Here is a 20,698-nt window from a genome sequence, read left to right as displayed (position 1 = left end):
AGCTGGGGAAGGAGCTGCAGTGAGATCTAGAGCTCTTGGGGAGGGAGCCCTGGGAAGGGCCGGGTGCAGACCTGGAAGGTGGCCCAACAGAAATAATTTTATCTGGGCCGGGCCCAGCACCCAGGATTCATGGAAGAAATTCTTTCTCCTTTTCTTCATCTCTTTTCCCTTCAAAGTTCAGAACTTAGGTTAGAAATCAATCGTATTTTTGTTCAACCATAGTTTGGGTTGAATGGGGTTTCAGAGACTAGCCTGAAAACCAGCTACCACTTATAATAATTACTTTGCAGAAACAAAAGACTTAACAATAAACATTCAAAACGTAGCGTGTTCTCAAGGCTGCTTCTACTATATTTTTAAATCGGAACTATACGATTTTAGTGTTTCTGGAAGAAAGCTTAGAGATGATGGAGCTCAGCTCCCCCGTTCCATGGGAGGAAACGGAGGCATATCACTATTAGTTGTCAAGGTAGGATTATCATTCAGTTCTCCTGACCGCTGGGCATCGTGCTTTTCCTACCACACACCAAGTTAACGGCTGATGGGAAGCGTTCTTCTGAAGAAGCACTGCTATACTCCTCCCCTTTCTTCAGTCTTTGAACTCTTTTATTTTCAGACTCTCTGTGTTAGTTCTATTTTCTCCTCTCAAGGCCTGGAAGCAAATCTACAGCTTTCAGAAACTCAGATTTAGAATTTCTTCTCGGGCTCCTTTCTTTTACCTTTCACAAATGAGGGCTTAATTTACTTGAGAATGGAACAATCTATTGCAGTTTTCTTCCAGCAGGTACCAGCTAGGCCTGGGGATACAAGGTAAAAAGAATGGGAGCTGGGAGCTAGAGGTTCTTAGGTGTCTGTCAACTGAGGAGTCTCTGCGGCAAGAGGAGAGGTGACGTCAGTGTGTGAGCATCAGGTAGCGGGGGAAAAGGGGCTGAAGAAGGGTGGTAGCTAGATGGGCAGGTCCCCTGGGATGGGAAGTCCACGAAGTAGATATTCCAATCTCAGAATGTAATAGCTTTTGAGTGTACTAGTGCCCCCCTCCCCTTTTATCCTTTTGCAACATGAGAATGAAGAGCAATACCCATCGGTAAATGTATGCAAAAGTAACAAGACAGCAAGTTAAAGCGGAGAAAATGATAAAATCTTGGACTATCAGTTATACCATATTAGTAAACCAGGAAGGGAGCATAAAACTTACTTTCACTAGCCACATGATTAGCTGGAAAATAACCTTCCCGTCCCTTTCCTCTGCTGCCATACCACCAGTCTTCATTATCTTTGAAAAACACTCGGATAATGTCTCCGCGATGGATGGTTAGTTCATCTGATCGATTCGCTGTGTAGTCATAAAGGGCCACTACCTAAGAGAGAGATAAGACCACCACAGCTTTATCACAACTGTACCACAGAGAAAACCCCCAACATTCACTTCCTCTTGCAGAAGAGCAGCTGAAACCAAAGCAGTACTTTGGTGAGTCTGAGGCTGTCTCAAGGTTTGCTAATGGGATCAGGGGTGGTGGGAACACAGCAGGAGAAGCAAGATAAAAGACTGTGGGATTGAGAAATGGTTAAGATCATTCAATACACTAAGATTAGCTTCAAAGTAGCAGATGTTAATTTTTTTTTAAAGTAAATTACTTGTGAGGCAAATTAAAAAAAAGCTCACACATCATTCACTTTCTTAAAATTGTTTCATTCTACCTTTGGTCCCATTCTCTGTGCTAAGCAGACGCATCTGAAAGAAAAAAAAAATTCTCCGGAACGTCGACACTTTAACAAAAAGGAAAAATTCAATGGAACAACCAGTTTACATAATTTCATTGTGATCACTTGGGTTTATTGTTAATGTCTCTTTTTGAGATGTATTTCTATACAAATACCATTTTTGGGGTATTTTATATGACTAATCTAAATCTTCCCCTACCTTTAAAAATACCTTTATAAGCTTATACAAATTTAAGAGGAAAAACCCTTCTATGAGAATCCTCTTTCTCTGTTTTGTTACAGTAGTCACTATATGTATTTTTTCTTTCGAAAAACCAAATTCAAAATGAATGGCTGCATAGGAATCTACAAATCCCTTATAGCAGTTACAAGAAGGAAGCAGACCTCAACCCATTTTAGACGTGATGCAGTGTTTAAAGTAGGACATAATACACACACTAAAGAAAAAACTACTTCTACTTTTTTTCCTATGTAAATGGAATTTGAAAATTTACAGGTTATACAACTACATACGTAATGGAAAATTATCATTGCAGTCCTCTGCATTTAGGCTGAGTACTGATTTATTCACTTAACAGGTATTTACTGAAATCCTAACGTACCTGGTACTGTGTTAGGGACTGAACATACAGTGATAAACAGGATAATTTCTAGAAGGGGTACCTTGCTTAGGCTTTGCAGGTGAATGAAGGATAATCAGGAAATAGCCAGTTGAAGAGATGGAAAGTGTGTCTCAGGCAGACTGCACCCCATGTGTGAGAGTCCCGGGAAGAGAAATCCCAAATAGCTCAATATGGTGGGAGCCTGGCATTAGAGGTAAGAGTCTAGACAGAAGGTGGGAGAAGTTGAGGCTTCAAGAGTCAGTAGGCACCAGATCATACACGCTGAAAGGTTCAGACTCAGAATATGGGCAACGGGAAGCAAGGAATGCCATAACAGTTCTCAAAACTCTTTGTGGTGCCTTGAAATTAATTTGAAATCTTTATTAACACATTAACCAGAAGACTTTAATGGATAAATCTGGAATTAACTGCTGTCACTATACAATATAAGGGCAGTAATGATAATTTAAGTGGTAAAAATACAATTCTTATTGCACTGCTTAGCACAGTCCCTAGTTTACAACATGCTGTACAGGACGCTGTTTAAAATTTACAAATCTTGTAACTCTCAGTATATTGATGCCAACTCACTTATGTAAAAGTGGAACTTTTAACTTTTCCCGTGCATTCTTCCTTCTCCAAACCTCTTCTCCTGTATTCTCCTGCATGGCACCAGCACAGAATAGGAAAGCCAATAAAAATGTTCTGAGCGCCTGCCATGTTCTGGGTCCCTTGCTAGTTGCTTAAGTGAGTTATCTTACTCAATCTTTGTGACAATCCTGTGAGGGCAGAAATTCTTATTTCAATTTTACAAATGAGAAATTTGATACACAGAGAAATCTAGTAACTTGTCTAAAGTAAACTACTAAGTGGTAGAATCGGGATTTAAACTCGTGGGTTTTTTCTTTCTTTTTTTTTTTTTAAATGAAATACATTTATAGGCCATCTTTACCTAGGATCAAACATGGGAAAGAAGCAGCAGAGAGGAAGGGAGGAGGGACAGGAGATCCTAATCACTCATGAAAGATAAGACCCATTTTTGGACAGCAGAACTTGGGCAGCTGGCTGTGTTGAGAAGATTAGCTCCCCTGGGTCACCTGCAGGCCCCACTGTGCCCCTTTCCTGACACCTGAAACCCAGTCCGAGAACCTGCGTGGGGATTTGTTCCCACTGTTCTTCATCCCGGTGTTCCTATAAAAAGAGGAAGAGATACCAGGAGCATACGTGCACAGAGAAAAAGGCCGCCTGAGGACACAGTGAGAAGGAGACTGTCTGCATGGCAAGGAGAGAGGCCTCAGAAGGAACCAACCTGGCCGGATACTTGATCTTGGACTTCCAGCCTCCAGAACTGTGAGCAAATAAACTTCTGTTGTTTAAGTCACCCGGTCTATGGTATTTTGTTACAGCAGACCTGTCAGACCAATACATAATACAGCCTCACAACCTGATGGTGTCAGATGAATCACGTGTTACCAGCCTCTTACGGTACTGCAAATGGGCAATGCCTCACTTGCATCCATCTTAGGTCCTTCCCGGCTTACAATACTGTGTTCTACACTCTCGTAATGCTATCTCCTGATGCAGAAATAATGTCCTTGACACCAAACTCCACAACTACGATCCTTAGGAGGGAGACTACACCCCCCAAAGCAGTCTTGCTTTGTCACCATCACAACATTACTGACATTTAGGCACAAAACAGCTTCACAATGAGGAGTCAGCGTGTTTCACGTGCCAACAGCCCACAGGTTGGCGGCAGTGGAGCTGTGACCATTCTCTCATCATACTGAAGACACGTGACAAAATCCACACGGCTCATGAGAATCTGCTGGTATTCCAGTGTGTGTTTTTATCAAAATGTTCTCATCATTTGAAGACCATTACTCTCTTCTGAGCATCACAGTACACACAGTAAACTCTGCTTGTTTTATTTTGGTAGTGGATTTTGCGTAAGTCATGTCTTCTCTGTCTCCAGTTAGATTTCATTGTCATCTCGCTGTTTTAGGATAAAGTAAAGCTCCATTGGGAGCTTTATTCCCCAAGTGTTGGAAGACACAGTCCCATGCAGAGGTTTGTTTTGAATTAATACCATTTCTATTTTCCCCTTATTTTGGTAGGTTTTGTCACAGAAAATCTGTTTTGACCATTCTCTTGAGAAGTATCTTCTACAATGTACCCTTCTGTGCACACGGTGGTCTGGCACGTGGGTATGACAGAACATCCTCAGTACTATGATCCAGATCTTGAGCTGACAGGGCGGTTATGAAATCTTTCAGTAATCTTTCTTTTTAGACGTAAGTTTAAAAATATGTGCCCATGTTGGTAATGATAGGTCTGGGAAATAAAATGTTCCACAAAATCCACGTGGTCACATTTGACCACTATTCACATATTTGAAACAGAGTTCCTTCCTTTTCTCAAAGCTTGCCGAGTTGCTTGGGCACAATCATTCATGGTGGAAGTGCCACTGAAAAGCTTTTTTTTTTTTTTTTTGACATAGTTTTTGGTCTTCATAGCAGTGCTTGCCAGATACTATTTCTTGGTTTAAGCAGAGTCTGCCAGGCTGTTATAGGACATTTAGGGGAATTCCTTTTTGCATTATCTTCTGAGAGATTTTTCATTATTACAGTCGTCTCTCTAGAATTCTCAGTGGTTCCTGAAACCATTGTACCTAAGGAACATTAACCACTGTCCTGCTCAGCAGCAGCAGACGTTCCTTGCAATGTTATCTGTGATGCAATCCAAAAATCAATATTCATAATGACCCCAAGTCATTCAACAAGCTGTGCTGAATAAGTCATACACTTGAGCACTTTCTCCTCCAACACGGCTTCTGCTGGCTCCATAATCGTCGGGGAACTTCTTTGCGCTGACCTGCAGCCAATGAAGCATCTGGATCCCACCCCCTTCCCTCTGCTTCCTACTTGCTTAACTTGATTTCAGAATTCTGCCCTCCAGAACAGTGAAAGAATACATTTCTGTTGTTTTAAGCCACACCATGTTTGTGGTAATTTGATATGACAGCCCCAGAAAACTAATACATATGAAGTTTACTTTCATGAGTACTAGATTCTTTGTATTCCTTTAAAGAGTATTGGAGGTTTTTCTGGCATGTAGTTACTTGAGATCAGTTTGACCCCTTCCAGGTTTGCTTTTAAGTTGTGTTAGAGCAGATGCAGGAAGACTTTAGGACTCAATAAACTCCACTACTAAGATATGATTCTCCTGATAATTCCCCCTGATGCCCCACATTATTAGGAGGTTTTTCCATTCTGGCTGGCAGGACTGTGAATTATTCCCATTCTGTTGTGTAGGCTACTAATTTCTGATAGTTCTTTCCTTATGGAGTTTAACCCCATGTAGATGCAGATCAGTACTCAGCCAATGAGTTATTAAGGGTACTTCTTATGGTTACTGGCAGGATTATTACCAATTAATATAAGGTGAAACAAAAAGAAACATCTTAGTAATTATTTTATTTTATTTTTTGTCAGAACTCTTGTTACAGGTATTTAATGCACATTAACTAAAATGTATACACTTTCAGTTTTCATAATAAATGCAATTATGACTTTATTACACTTCTGGTATTCTTTTTTTTTTTTTTTTTTTTTTGCGGTACGCGGGCCTCTCACTGTTGTGGCCTCTCCCGTTGCGGAGCAACAGGCTCCGGACGCGCAGGCTCAGCGGCCATGGCTCACGGGCCCAGCCGCTCCGCGGCATGCGGGATCCTCCCACACCGGGGCACGAACCCGCGTCCCCTGCATCGGCAGGCGGACTCTCAACCACTGCGCCACCAGGGAAGCCCCACTTCTGGTATTCTTAAAGAAAAAGCACATCAAGCTTTAATATAGAAATATTTAGGTTACACTTAACTTCTGGCTCAAGTGTAATAAAACTTTTGTTCTTTTTTGATCTTATACATGTTCCCCTCAGGGATGGCCCATCTCTTGTAGGCTTGGAGGGACCTTTGGCTACGTGGTTGGCCTTGTTGTTTCAACACTCTGGATATACTAAAAGAGAAAGCAACTTACATACAAGAACAATTAATTGGAGCAAAGGGAGAAGATGCTTCTTTGTGCAGATTCCATAAGGACTATGCAGAAGTATGGATGGTCTAAGCCAGGCAGTTATATTGATAGCACTGTTTTTCACATAGCTAACAACATGGTGTGGTTGTAGCTTTTTAAACTATGAAAGCCCAGAGAGATTGTACTTTCTGGTTGAAATAAAGTTATTTAGAATAGATTGTGGCTTCAGATGCATTTGCTGCGTTTTCGACCTTGGAGAAACATCCTTAATGAATTTTATAGAATTCTGATGGCAGGGTTTTTTAAAAAATCTCTTTCAAGTTTTAAACTGATTCATTATTTATAAGAGGTCTGCATACAGCTGTAGCATTTCATATGCTTTCTGAGAGAAATGGACCATTTTCTTGGCCACTGGAGATGCTTCTCATGTAATCAAACAACAGTTTATACATCTTGATCCTATTTTTTTTTTAACTGTGTGTTTCTTTGGAGTTAAAATGGCTGTGATAGCCTCACCAAACACTTCAATCCCTGATGGACTAAAGGTGAACATTCCACATAGCAGCATGCTCCCATTTCTTTTTTTAAAAATTTTTTTAAAAAAATAAATTTATTTATTTATTTTTGGCTGCATTGGGTCTTCGTTGCTGTGCGCAGGTTTTCTCTAGTTGTGGTGAGTGGGGGCTACTCTTTGTTGTGGTGTGCAGGCTTCTCATTGCGGTGGCTTCTCTTGCTGTGGAGCATGGGCTCTAGGCGTGTGGATTTCAGTAGTTGTGGCACGTGGCCTCAGTAGTTGTGGCTTGCGGGCTGTAGAGCACAGGCCCAGTAGTTGTGGTGCTTGGGCTTAGTTGCTCTGAGGCATGTGGGGTCTTCCCGGACCAGGGCTTGAACCCGTGTCTCCTGCATTGGCAGGTGGATTCTTAACCACTGCGCCACCAGGGAAGTCCTTGCTCTCATTTCTTTTGCTAGTTTCCACCCTTGTTCCAGACACAGGTTCTTCTTTCATATCTTTCAGTCTTGCTATAGTTTTGGGGTCACCTCGGAGATCTGAGTTCCTATTAATACAACAGGTATATTTAGTGTGTATTCTTTAAGTTCTGTTACCCACTCCTCTTTCACATTTTGAAACGAGGCTACATTTACCACAGAGAAGCATACAGGGAGGACATCAGTCATCGGATAAGATAAAAGCCTCAGATGATCACAGTCTTCTTGTCTGCTCTTAGTCTTTCTGTTTGGCCGTGTCACAGAGAACCAGGAGGTACTAATCGTCCCCTAAGGTGACACTGACTGCGTAGCAGTTGAAGATGGCAGGCATGTAATCCTCCAGGAAGGCGTCGCTGGCATAATTCATGGGTAGGCACATCTCGCCCGCCTCCCAGTCGCCAACCACCATGTACCTGAGCATCACTGCACTGGCCCATGAGCTATGCTGGGCATGGTCTCCCCACTTCCACCAGTCCCTTCCCTGGCTGTGCTTGCTTGCTGTCCCCGCTTGCTGTCCCCCAGTAATATTTAACAAGTGAAATAAAATAAGCTTTAGGAAAGTCTCATTTCTCAATTATGTCAAGCAATGTTGGGTCTTTATTACTAAAATAGAAAAAAAGAGCAGATAAAAAAGGTAGTAGAAAATCAAATTTAACAACAAATTCTAAATTGTACAGAAGTACATTACTAAACATTCAAATGACTCCTTTACTAATAGTGACACTGGGACTATATTTTATTTCATAAGAAGAATGGAAAAACATATAACCCTACTTCTAGCACCATGTAGTAGAAATATATACAGTCTCTTATAATTATTTCCATGAACACTAAGAAAGACAACTCTACAGATATTCATAAAAAAAACTAAGGTCCTGTTATTTTTAACTGATTTATCTGGATAATAATAGATTAAGAAAACAGAGATAAAGAAAGTAAACAATTGCACAAAGTTTATTGTCTCTGTACCAGACAAACTATCTGTTCTATCCTGCTACATAATGCTAGTATATATGAACCTTAAACACTTCATCAAACAAATATTTGAAAATATTTAATTCCAAATACCTTCTGGTAAAGTAACTACTACGGGTAATGGAAAAAAACACGAAACGAGGAATCAAGACAGTGAGTTTCCAGTCCTGCCTGGGCCTCCAAGGCTAAAACATATCTTAAAACACTCAAGCTGGGTGTCTGTAAACTAAGGGGTTTGGACCAGATGCTAGGTGGTATCCCTTCCAGCTGAAAAATTCTGTCATATCAGGTATTCAAATAACTATTCCAAAAGAATGGCATTCACAAATTTTAACGTAAATTCAAAATATTAATTTGTTGGATAACAGTGGATAACAGTTGGATAAACAGTGCCTGATTATTTGTGATCATACATGAATTAGAAAAGCTTGTTTGTTTGCTGCAGTACTACACAGGAAAAGCCTCTTAGTCATAATTAAAGAATAGTGATAAAGCATTTCTTTGGAATTTACTGGTTGGAAATACTTCCTTCTTCTCTGATGAATAGAAATGATTGAACATTTGGACTTCACAAATGAAGCTACTCATTTTATATGATGACTGGTATTAATTAAACCTCTTCTTATTGGAAATCACAATTCACATACTTTGCTACAGTGAATCATTAGTGCTTCATTGAAAAAGGCTCTAAAATGTATCTTTGTGCTGGTTATTTCCTAAAAAAACAAAAAAAATCAAGAGAATGACGAAGACCTTTATAGACTGGACTACAGATTTTTGTTTTGTTTTTTGTTACTGAAGAAAGATGACAGTGTACTTTAATTATTTTTCTTGGGAGGGACAGCAAAAGGAGAATTATGAATCATTGGTTTAGACACGGGTGCTCAAAGTGTGGTCTCTAGATCAGCAGTGGCAACATTACCTGGAAACTGGTTAGAAATGCAAATTCTTGGGCCCCATTCCAGACCAACTGAAATATTCTGGGGATGGACCCAGTAATCTGTTTTAACAAGGCTACAGGTGATTCTGATGTACCTTAAGGTTTAATTAACTTTATTTCGATAACCTACTTTATAAAACATGTACATTTATTTTCTGCACATATCAAGTATGTGACTGAATGGTTAAGAAACATAATTTAAAATATAAAACCAAATCTTATAACAAATTGTTAACAGGCAAAACTTAAAAACGTAAACCTGTTCCTCCTTTCCTATTTTACTTATGTTTCTGAGTTTCCCTCGTAGCGCTGAAATGCTAAGTCCAGATTTGAGTAATATAACATCTACTTCATCATTTTTTTCAACAAGCTCATGCTCAAACTGCAACTAGGAGTTATAGTAAACATTTCTTAGGTTCCCCTACCATCTCTTAAAGATTAGCAAAATTTTTAAAATAGAAAAACAAGCAAAAATTGAAAGATTAAATCTGTTTACCTAGCAATAATTATTAGATACATATTGTGTCTGAGGTACTCTTATAGGCTGAGGAGACAGAAGTGAACACAGTTCCTGTCCTTGGGATAGTCCGTTTTATGTTTCATTGTTTTTGGTCTGGTGGCCCTTTTTAAAAACGGGATAACTTTAGTATTTGTACAAGTTACTCTGCTGTTTCTCTACTTTTAAGTTGTCAATAAAGAGTACTAGGGTGCATGCTGATATTGAATATTAAAATAATAATTTATGAATTACTTCAGAAAAGTATAATAAATTTCTTTAAATTCTCTTAGCAAACCATGAGCTATGAGTAAATGTAAAAATCAGTAAAAAAAAGAATCAGTTGAAGATAGTTTTAAACAAAAATAAATTCAAGTAATTGCAAACAACATATTATTCAGTTTATACACAGTTTTAGTAATTATAAATTTTATACTTCACAGTTCAAAGCAGTGGTTTATAGATATTATATACAGAAATATATCCCTTATGATAAATGGAATATTCTTTTTTTTACCCTGTTGCATTTATAACTTGTTTCTATTTTCCTTAGATGCTACTTTCCTGCCCAGGTCCTTTCTGTTGCCATATTGTTATGAGAGATAGTACAAATTTTTTAAAAAATACATAAACATACAAATTTATAAATACTAAAATAAAAATTATTGATTCAAGTTTGTTAAGGATATAAACACATGAATATATAAATGATAAAAAATTTAAAAATAAACATATAGGGACTTCCCTGGTGGTGCAGTGGTTAAGAATCCGCCTGCCAGTACAGGGGAAACGGGTTTGATCCCTGGTCCGGGAAGATCCCACAGGCCATGGAGCAACCAAGCCCGTGAGCCACAACTACTGAGCCCGCGTGCCTAGAGCCCATGCTCCACAACAAAAGAAGCCACTGCAATGAGAAGCCCACGCACTGCAATGAAGAGTAGCCCCCACTCACTGCAACTAGAGAAAGCCCGTGCGCAGCAACAAAGACCCAACGCAGCCAAAAATAAATAAATAAATATATTTTTTAAAAAAAGCATATAGATAGATAAGTAAGTTATACAAGGGTCTTCAAATAGACTTGTATTGTTGCAAAACTAGTTAGGAAAAGCCTCTTATAAAACTGAATAGACACCTACAGGAACTAAAAAATGTTTGTATGAGCTACATTTCCATTTTTCTTTGAGAGTGAGGTATGGGTGCATTTCTCTGTGCTTAAATACACATAATAGAGATAACAGACTTATCACTTAAAAATAACGTAAGGTCTGGGGCTTCCCTGGTGGCGCAGTGGTTGAGAGTCTGCCTGCCGATGGAGGGGACACGGGTTCGTGCCCCGGTCCGGGAGAATCCCATATGCCGTGGAGTGGCTGGGCCCATGAACCACGGCCGCTGAGCCTGCGCGTCTGCAGCCTGTGCTCCGCAACAGGAGAGGCCACAACAGTGAGAGGCCCGCGTACTGCAAAAATAACGTAAGGTCTGGAGACAAATCTTTTGAGAATGAAATTAAATCTTTTTAATGCTTAATGGCATCTTCAGGATTTCCTGGGCACTAACTATAAGTGCAAAGAGTTACAGTACTTGAGATTTTTGAGAACTACTTAAGAGCACCCCTAAGGACATTTATTAACAGAATTCATTAAATTTATAAATAATTTCTTTTCTTTCTTTTTTTTTTTTCCTCGATGCACCATGTAGCTTGCGGGATCTTAGTTCCCTGAACAGGGATTGAACACGTGCCCTTGGCAGTGAAAGCGCAGAGTCCTAACCACTGGACCGCCAGGGAATTCCCATAATTTATAAACAATTTCTAAAAAGATGAATTAACTAGTAACTCATTTATATAATAAATACCTTAGGTGTGTGCTATATATATAGCACTGTACCTAGTATGGGGAATATAAAGAAACGCAGCATAAAGTTCTTGACTTGAAGCTGCTTAAGACACAGTTAAGAAAAACATACTATTTCAAATATTATATACTTAAAAATTCTTATCCTGAAAGTTTAATTCACTCATTCTAAAACAAGTATATAAATCTCAGTTTATTTTTTTCTCAGCAACGTATATCTACTGTTATTATTTAATAATCTGCTATGCTATAGATATGTCTGTTTATCTCTCTAGATGTATCTAGAAATATATGTATCTACCAATTATTTAATGCTTGTTATGTGTCAGGCATGCGCTAAGCATTTTACACTATATACGTATGCGTGTGTATGTGTACATACACACAAATATACACACACATATATAGCACACGTGTATATATTTGTGTACATACACATGTTCACACATATGTTCATAAACACCCTATTTAGTATTTATCATGCCTTTGTTTCCTTAATTATAAACTAAAAGAATTATTACTTGTCTAAATCACAGAGTTTGGCAGATTCTAGATGTTAGAAGGTTTGCTTTTCTCCTAAATCTATGCTCTCAACCACTAAACCTACATATTTAAGTTTGAAGTTAGAGGCCTTCGTGGAACCAAGTAAACATAAGTCTGCTTGGTTCACTGCTTATAACTTTCGCTAAGATTTATGCCAAAAGAAGGATCTTTAAGACTTGGTATTTCTATTACGGAAGGCACCTGAAGAATATCATCAAAGCACTTTTCTTCATATTATCTTCTCAGTCACAATTTGTTGAGGCCATCAAACTGGGAAGTTATATGGTAAACTGAAATAAGGCCAAAGTGACGGCAGACGTGTCCATCTGATCACTATAGTTTATATTTACACTTATACTGAAATGACTAGGCATTGTTAATTTGGAAAGGCTTTGTGAAGGAATCTTGCGTAATAAATTTAAATGGAAAGAGAAAAGTTTTTTAGGCTGCTGATAGTAAGACATCAATAATTAACTGCTCATCTTATTTAAAACACTGAGGCTTGTCTATTTCTAATTCTAATATCAATCCAAATATTCTGGGAAAGCTCATGTGCACACATGTGAGTATTTGGTTTAGTGAGGAAGAAGACAAGAATATAATAGAAGGATAATGAAGAGGCTTGATGGAAAACGTCTCTATTTTAGTATATAAATATAATTATGATACATACAGAGATGCAGACGGTCAAGTAAGGGGCTCTAAAACCTACCAAACAGTATTTCAAATGGCAAAAGAGAAATCAGCAAATAGAATTTTAAAGAAGCAACTAGAAAACACTGAGCTTAAGAACAAATGAGTAGAGGGGAAGCACTTCTGGAATGGGCGAGTAATGAAAATTGGCTCTTGCATAAAATCAAGAAAACTGGCAAAACTGTCAAAATCAACTTTTAAGAACTTGAAAAATTAGCCAAAGGACTGCAATAATCCAAAGAGCATGTATTCAAAAAAAACAGTTGGATCTTGGTAAAAAACATCAAGTTTTGTGGAATTTTAACCTGCCCTATTCCCATTACTCTCTTGCCAGCCCCTTGGAAGCTTTAAAAACAGACTGACAACCATGGTTAACTGTGAAAACTATCAGGTTAGCAGTCACTGGAGAAGGCAGAACAGGTTCAGAGTGCCTACAAATCCCCATCTCCAGAGAAGTGCCACTATATGACCTAGGTGGCAGGCCCTGAAAAGCTCCATTCTCAGGGCTTGTCTTTATTTGATGTGACTCAGAGTCAGCTGTTTGAACAGCCATATCCCTCGAGCATTTGTCAGAAAAAATCAGTGGCAACTTAGGTGGTGATACATGTTATGACAAGGAACTGACCAAAAAATTAAAAGGAAAAACTGGGAAATAACATGTCTGTCTATAGGGTTTGCTGAAAAGCATCAACAGATTCCTGGAAATCTAGAAGGCCATGGGCATGTGCAAAACTCTGTGTATGCCCAGGAAAGACCAGAGAAGGCTCAAATCTTTCATCTCTGCTGACCTTGACAGTCGATGCAAGCAGAAAGTGAAGTCTAAGTATGGTAGAGTTATGAACTGCATGTTGAAGCACTAAAAACATGTCCTGGCACACAAATACAGCCCTTTGGAAAAGGTCCTCGGCATTTAAGGAAATCTTAATACAATCATTAGCTGACCACTAAGCTAACCAAGCAGACACTTTAATGGTTGCACAACACAAAAAGTACAGTCTTTAAAGAATTACTCCAGGAAAGTCCCAAATTAAACAAATAGTAAAAGTAATAATAACAAAATTACAAATCATAGGGAAGTGGGGGTAGAAAATCTGATTTTTAAGTTTGCCACATTATATTATCTCAAGTGTCCAGTTACAAGACATGTAAAGAAAGAGTAAAGTATAACCCTAATAGGAGTCAAAGAAGTCAATAGAAATTGTCCCTGAGAAAGTCCAGATGTTGGAATTACTAGACAAAAACTTTTATATATATATATATATGTTCAAAGACCTAAGGGAAACCATGTCTAAAGAATTAAGAGACTGGATATATGTATATGTATAACTGATTCACTTTGCTGTACAGCAGAAACTAACAAAACATTGTAAATCGACTATAGTCCAACAAAAATTTTAAAAAAGAATTAAGAGAAAATGAGAATGCTATCTCAGCAAATTGAAAACATCAATAAAAAGAAAGAATTAAAAAACAAACAGAAATTCTAGAGTTGAAAAGTACAATGTTCACTAGAGGGGCTCAACAGTAGATTTGAACTGGCAGAGGAAAGAATCAGTGAACTTTTTTACTGATTAGTCTGAGGAACAAAAAGAAACAAGAATGAAGAAGAATGACAGAGCCTCAGACACCTATGGGCTGCCATCAAGTGTACCAAAATATGAATAATGGGAGACCCAAAAAGAGAAAAAACAGAAGAAGGGAAGAAAGAATAGTTGAAGAAATAATGACCCAAACTTCCCAAATTTGATCAAAAATATTAATCTGCACATCCAAGAGCCTAAACAAATACCAAGTAGGATAAACTCAGAAAGATCCACACCTAGACATATCATAGCCAAACTACTGAAGCCCAAGAATCTTGAAAGCAGCAAGAGAAAAACAACTCATCACATAGAAGGATTCTCAATAAGATTAACAATAAATTTCTCATCAGAAACCTTGGAGTTCAGAAGTTAGTAAGATGATGCTTTCAACAATAAGTGTGGAAAGAAGACTCAACCTACTATTCAATATCCAGCAAAACTACCATGTAAAACAGAAGAAAGTAATACATTCCCAGATAAATGACAACAGAGAGTTTGTTGCTAGTAGACCTGCCCTTCAAGAAAAACTAATGGGAGTCCTTCAGGCTGCAACAAAAGGGCACTTAACAGTAACTCAAATCCACATAAAGAAATAAAGAGCACTGATAAAGGTAATTACACAAGTAAATACAAAGGACAGTATAAATGTACTTTTTGGGAAACTCCTCATGTAAATTAAAAGACAACTTTGTAAAGAATTATAAAACTGTGTTGATGGGCTTACAATGTATAAATAAGAGAGTGTCACAGACTTATGTATACTACCAAATATAAAATAGATAGCTAGTGGGAAGCAGCCGCATAGCACCAGGAGATCAGCTTGGTGCTTTGTGACCACCTAGAGGGGTGGGATAGGGAGGGTGGGAGGGAGACGCAAGAGGGAGGAGATATGGGGATATATGTATATGTATAGCTGATTCACTTTGTTATAAGGCAGAAACTAACACACCATTGTAAAGCAATTATACTCCAATAAAGATGGTAAAAAAAAAAAAAAAGGTGTAATTTGTACAACCATAATAGCACAAAGGAGGCAGAAGGGAAAATAACTGTATTAAAGTTTTTACATACTATTAAAATTAAGTTGGTATTAATCCAAACTATATTGTTTTAAGTTAAGATGTTAATTGTAATTCTCAGGGTAACTACTAAGAAAACAACTCAAGTAAATACACAAAAAGGGATTTAAATTGGTATATTAAAAATACTTTAATCAAAAAAGTGAGTAATGAAAGAGGAAAGCAGCAAAAAAATACATCAGACATAAAGAAAACAAAACCAAACTGCAGACTTAATTCTATCTTATCAGTAATTAAATTAAATGTAAATTGATCAAGCACTCCAAATGGAAAGCAGAGATTATCAGAATGGAAAAAAGACATGATCAAACCATCTGCTGTCTACAAGAGGAACATTTTAGATTAAAGACACAATAAAGTTGAAAAGGATGAAAAAGATATGCCATATAAACAGAAACCAAAAGAGAGCTGGAGAGGCTATTCTGATACCAGGTAAAATATAATTAAAGACAAAAACTGTCAGTAAAGATAAAGAAGGACATTTTAACTGATAAAAGGGTCAATCAATCAGGAAGCCATAAATAAGTATGAATATATATGCACCTAAATAGCCTCAAGATACATAAGGCAAAATGGACAGAATTGAAAGATGAAATAGATGATTCAACAATAGTTGTTGAGACTTCAATACTCCACTTTCCATAATGACTAGAACGAGGCAGATCAACATGGAAACAGAAGACTTGATCAACACTAAAAACCAGCTAGATCTAACAGACATCTATAGAACACTCCACCTAATAAAAGCAGAATACATATTCTTCTTAAGTGCATGTAGAACATTCTTTAGTATAGACAATATGCTAGGCTATAAAATAAGCCTTAAAAAAAAAAAAAACCCTGAATGACAGAAAGTATGTTCTCCAACCATAATGAAATGAAAATAGAAATCAGTAACAGAAAGACAATTGGGAAATTGTGTCGAAATTAAACAACACACTCCTAAATACCAATGGGTCAAAGAAGAGAACACCAGGGAAATTTTAAAAAGATAAATGAAAAGATAAACACAACATACCAAAATGTATGGGAAGCAGCAAAAGCAATGATCTGAGGAAATTTTATAGCTGTAAATGCTTTAATTGAGAAAAAACAGTCAAATCAATAAGCTAACCTTATACTTTAAAACTAGAAAAATAAAACTAAATCCAAAGCAAGTAGAAGGAAGGAAATGATAAATATTAGGATAGAAATAAAAGATAACAAATAGAAAAAGAATAGAGAAAATTAACAAAACCAATAATTGGTTCTTTGAAAGATCAAGAAAATTAACAAAACTTTAGCTATACTGACCAAGGGTGGTGGAGCGGAAGGTAACACCCAAATTAATAAAATCAGGAATGAGAGAGAAGATATCACTATTGGCCTTAGAGAAATATAAAGGATTATAATGGAGTGCTATTATCAACTGTATGTTAACAAATTAAATAGCCCAGATGAAAGGGACAAATTCCTAGAAAGAGACACCTTAAATGTGACTGAAGAGGAAGATGAAAATCTCAATAGACTTTAAGAGTAAAGAGACTGAATTAACAATTTAAAAAATTTCAACAAAGAAAAGCCCAGGTACAGAATGCAGCATTGGCAAACTGTACCAAATGTTTAAAGAAGAAATAATGTCAATCTTTTACAAAACTCTTCCAAAAAATAAAAGAGAAATGAACACTTTCCAACTCATTCTATGAAGTCAGTATTATCATGATCCCAAAGCTGGACAAGAAAACTACACACTTCTTATGACTACTGATGTAAAAACATCAACAAAATACTAGTAAACAGAATCTACAACATATAAAAAGGATTATACACCATGACAAGTGGGATTTATCCCAGAAATGATAGTTTGGTTTAACATATGACAATCAGTCTATGTAATAGACCATATTAATAGCATTAAGGACAAACCCCATATAGTCATCTCAATAAATACAGAAAAAGCATTTAACAAAATCCAACATTCTTTCCTGATAAAAACACTCAACAAAGTAAGAATATAAGGGAATTGCTTCAACCTGGTAAAGGTTATTCACAAAAGCACACAGCTAACAACATACTTAATGGTCAAAGACTGATAGCTTTTCCCCTATGATTAGGAGCAAGAGAAGACACAGACACTCACCCTTGCTATTTCAACACTGTACTGGAGATTCCAGCCAGTAAATTAGGCAAGAAAAAAAAAGGAATCAAGATGGAAACAAAGAAGTAGAACTATATTAACAGATGAAATGACCTCGTGTATAGACAACCTCAAGGAATCTACAAAAAATCCTCCAGAACATTTTATAGAAGTAGTAAACAAATTCAGTAAGGTTGCAGAATACAGGTGAATATAAAAAAATCAATTATATTTTTATACCTGAGGAATGAAAAATCTGAATATAAAACCAATTCCATTTACAACATCAAAAAGAATAAAATACTTGAAATAAAAGTCTAAGACTTACATAATAAAAACAAAATGTCATTGAAAGAAATTAAAGTAGACCTATATAAATTGAAAGACCCATGTTACTAGATTGGAAGACTTAATAACCTGTTAAGATGAAAATCCTCCATTTTGATCTACAGATTCAACATAATCCCTATTAAACACTTTGCAGAAACTGAGAAGGTGATTTTAAGATTCATATGGAAATGCAAGGGACCTAGAACAGAAAAGTAATCTGGAAAGAGAACAAACCTGGAGGACAAGCTCTGCTTTTAAAACTTACTACAAAGCTACAGCAATTAAAACAGTGGATTACTGACATAAAGATAGGCAAATGAATCAACGCAATAGAATTGAGAGTCCAGATATAAGCCCTTACATTCATGGCCAACTGATTTTTGAAAAGGGTGCCGAGACCATTAAATGGGGAAATAATAGTCTTTTCAATAAATGGTGCTGGGAAAACTGGATAGACACATGCAAAAAAATAAAGTTACATCCCTAACTCACACCATATATAAAAATTAACTCTAAATGGATTACAGACCTAGGTAAGAGCTAAATGTATAAAACTCTCTGAGAACACACAGAAGTAAATCTTTGTGACCTTAGATCAGACAATGGTTTCTTAGATATGGTAACAAAAGCACAAGTAACAAAAGAAAAGAGTAGAGAAATTGAACTTCATAAAAATTTTTAAAAAATGTTGTGCTTCTAAGGACATGATCAAGAAAGAGAAAAAGACAACCTACAGAACAGGAGAAAATATCTGCAAATCACGTATCTGATAAGAGACTTGTATCCAGAGTATATAAAGAACTCTTACAAGTCAATACTAAGACAAACCCAATTAGATATAAATAATATGAATATATCTATATTATATCTGTATTTATGTATGAGTTACATAATTTATACAGTTGATTTTATATAATATATATTTATATGCTATATTCCTGGCACATGGTAGGTATACAATATGTGTCAGGTATAATTATTATTATTCAACTCCTAGAGTTCTTTGAGTTATCACAGAGGAATGGTGTTTTAAAATAAAAATATTTCTATAGGACACCTGCAACTACAAATGTGATCCTATTTTCCAAATTAAATGTAGATATGCTAACTTCAACCCCATGTCTAAAAACAAAACTGTATTGCCACCCTTGGTATAATAAGATCTGATTCTCATATATACATACATACATAAATACATAACACAGTCATTAAAATATATCCTATTTATACAATTATATGGTAGAACATAATTTGCCCAACTAGAAAATGGGCAAAGGATTTGAATAAATTATCCAAAGAAGATATACAAATGGCACTGCAAAAGATGTTCACAACATTAATCATTAAGGAAATGCAAATCAAAATCAGGAGATATAAGAGATACAACTTTTCACTCAATAAACTGGCTATAATAAAAAAGACAGTAACAAGTGTTGGTGAGGATGTGGAGAAATTGAAACTCTCATACTTGGCTGGTGGGATTGTAAAATGGTTCAGGCACTTTAGAGAACGTTTTGGCAGTTCCTCAAAATGCTAAATACAGAGTTACCGTGTGACACAGCAATTTCACTACTAAATATACACCCAAGAGAATTGAAAACCTGTGTTACACAAAAACCTGTATGTAAATGTGCACACAGCATTATTCATAATAGCTAAAAATGGAAGCAACCCAAATGCTCATCAATGAATGAAAGGATAAATAAAATATGGCATATCCATATAATAGACTATTATTCAGCCATAAAAAGGAATGAGATTCTGATGCATGCTATGACATGGATGATCTTTGAAAGCATGCTAAGTGAAAGAAGCCAGATACAAAAGGTCACGTATGATATGACTGCATTTATACAAAATGTCCAGAATAGGCAAATCCACAGAGATAGGAAGTAGATTAGTATTTGCCAGGGGCTAGGGAGAGAAGGCAATGTAGGGGGGTGGGTGGCTACTACTGAGTACGGGATTTCTTTTTGGGGTGAGGAATATGTTTTAAAATTAGACACTGATGATGTGTACAAAACTATGAATATACTAAAACCCAATGAATTGTAGACTTTAAAAGAGTAAACATTTTGCTATGTGAATTATATCCAAATAAAGCTGTTATTAAAAAAAGAACATCATAGAAATTATGGTTATGGAAGGTGAGGTTAGTCAGAATAAAGGAACAGATACAAGCAAAAACACAGAGGTGGAGACCATAGCGATTCATGTCAGAGAGAGGAGTCTTGATTCTGGCTATGGAAGTGGACAAAAGAGGTTAGATTGTGGAAATATAACAGAAGAGGAAAGCAATACATGTGGTACATAAGAGAAACAGACAAGCTTAATATATTACCAAGGTTTTGTCAGTAAGAACTAAGCAGTTGGTAGCACCAGTGACAGAAGATTAAAGTGGAAAGGCCCAATATAAGTCCCAGGAAAGACAGGAATTTTATTGAGCTGTATTCATTTTCAGGTTCTTTGGTTCCCAAGTGGTTAACAGCCTAAGTATTTATTATGAAGATTTTTTGTAGTAGAATGGAGAAAGAAAACAATAATTAAGATTAGAAACATCAACTGAGGAGTCATTCATGCTTAGGTACCAGCTGACACTTGGGTGTGTACAATGAGTTTTACAAGTAGGTCTCAAGGAAGAAGGGACAAAGCCCAATCACCTCATTCTTGGGTGATACAATTACCTTTTCATTCCTGTTCTTTTTAGTCCTGTTCTTCAAACAGCTGTCTGTGGCATGTGGGTAGCATAGT

The 20,698-nt window shown here is 36.8% G+C and overlaps 1 protein-coding gene across 6 annotated transcripts in view; it reads right to left on the bottom strand.

Moving 5' to 3' along the window:
- Window positions 1-20,698, bottom strand: part of AHI1 (Abelson helper integration site 1) — a 215,963-nt gene that overhangs the window by 56,384 nt on the left and 138,881 nt on the right. For 5 of the 6 annotated variants that reach the window (XR_004352596.1, XR_004352595.1, XM_032651704.1 and 2 more), the window contains one exon: window positions 1,196-1,358. Coding sequence is in view for 4 of the 6 variants with exons in the window: in XM_032651704.1 (XP_032507595.1) it covers window positions 1,196-1,358 (163 nt within the window). In the remaining 2 variants the exon portion in view is untranslated. Of the gene's footprint in view, window positions 1-1,195; window positions 1,359-7,219; window positions 7,411-20,698 lie in introns of those variants that run through there. The other variant, XM_032651708.1, reaches the window with a different exon arrangement.

Source organism: Phocoena sinus, chromosome 12, assembly GCF_008692025.1.
Source record: "Phocoena sinus isolate mPhoSin1 chromosome 12, mPhoSin1.pri, whole genome shotgun sequence".
Taxonomy (NCBI): domain Eukaryota; kingdom Metazoa; phylum Chordata; class Mammalia; order Artiodactyla; family Phocoenidae; genus Phocoena; species Phocoena sinus.
Note: the sequence above shows the minus strand (reverse complement) of the source record. Positions and strands in the feature narration are given on the sequence as shown.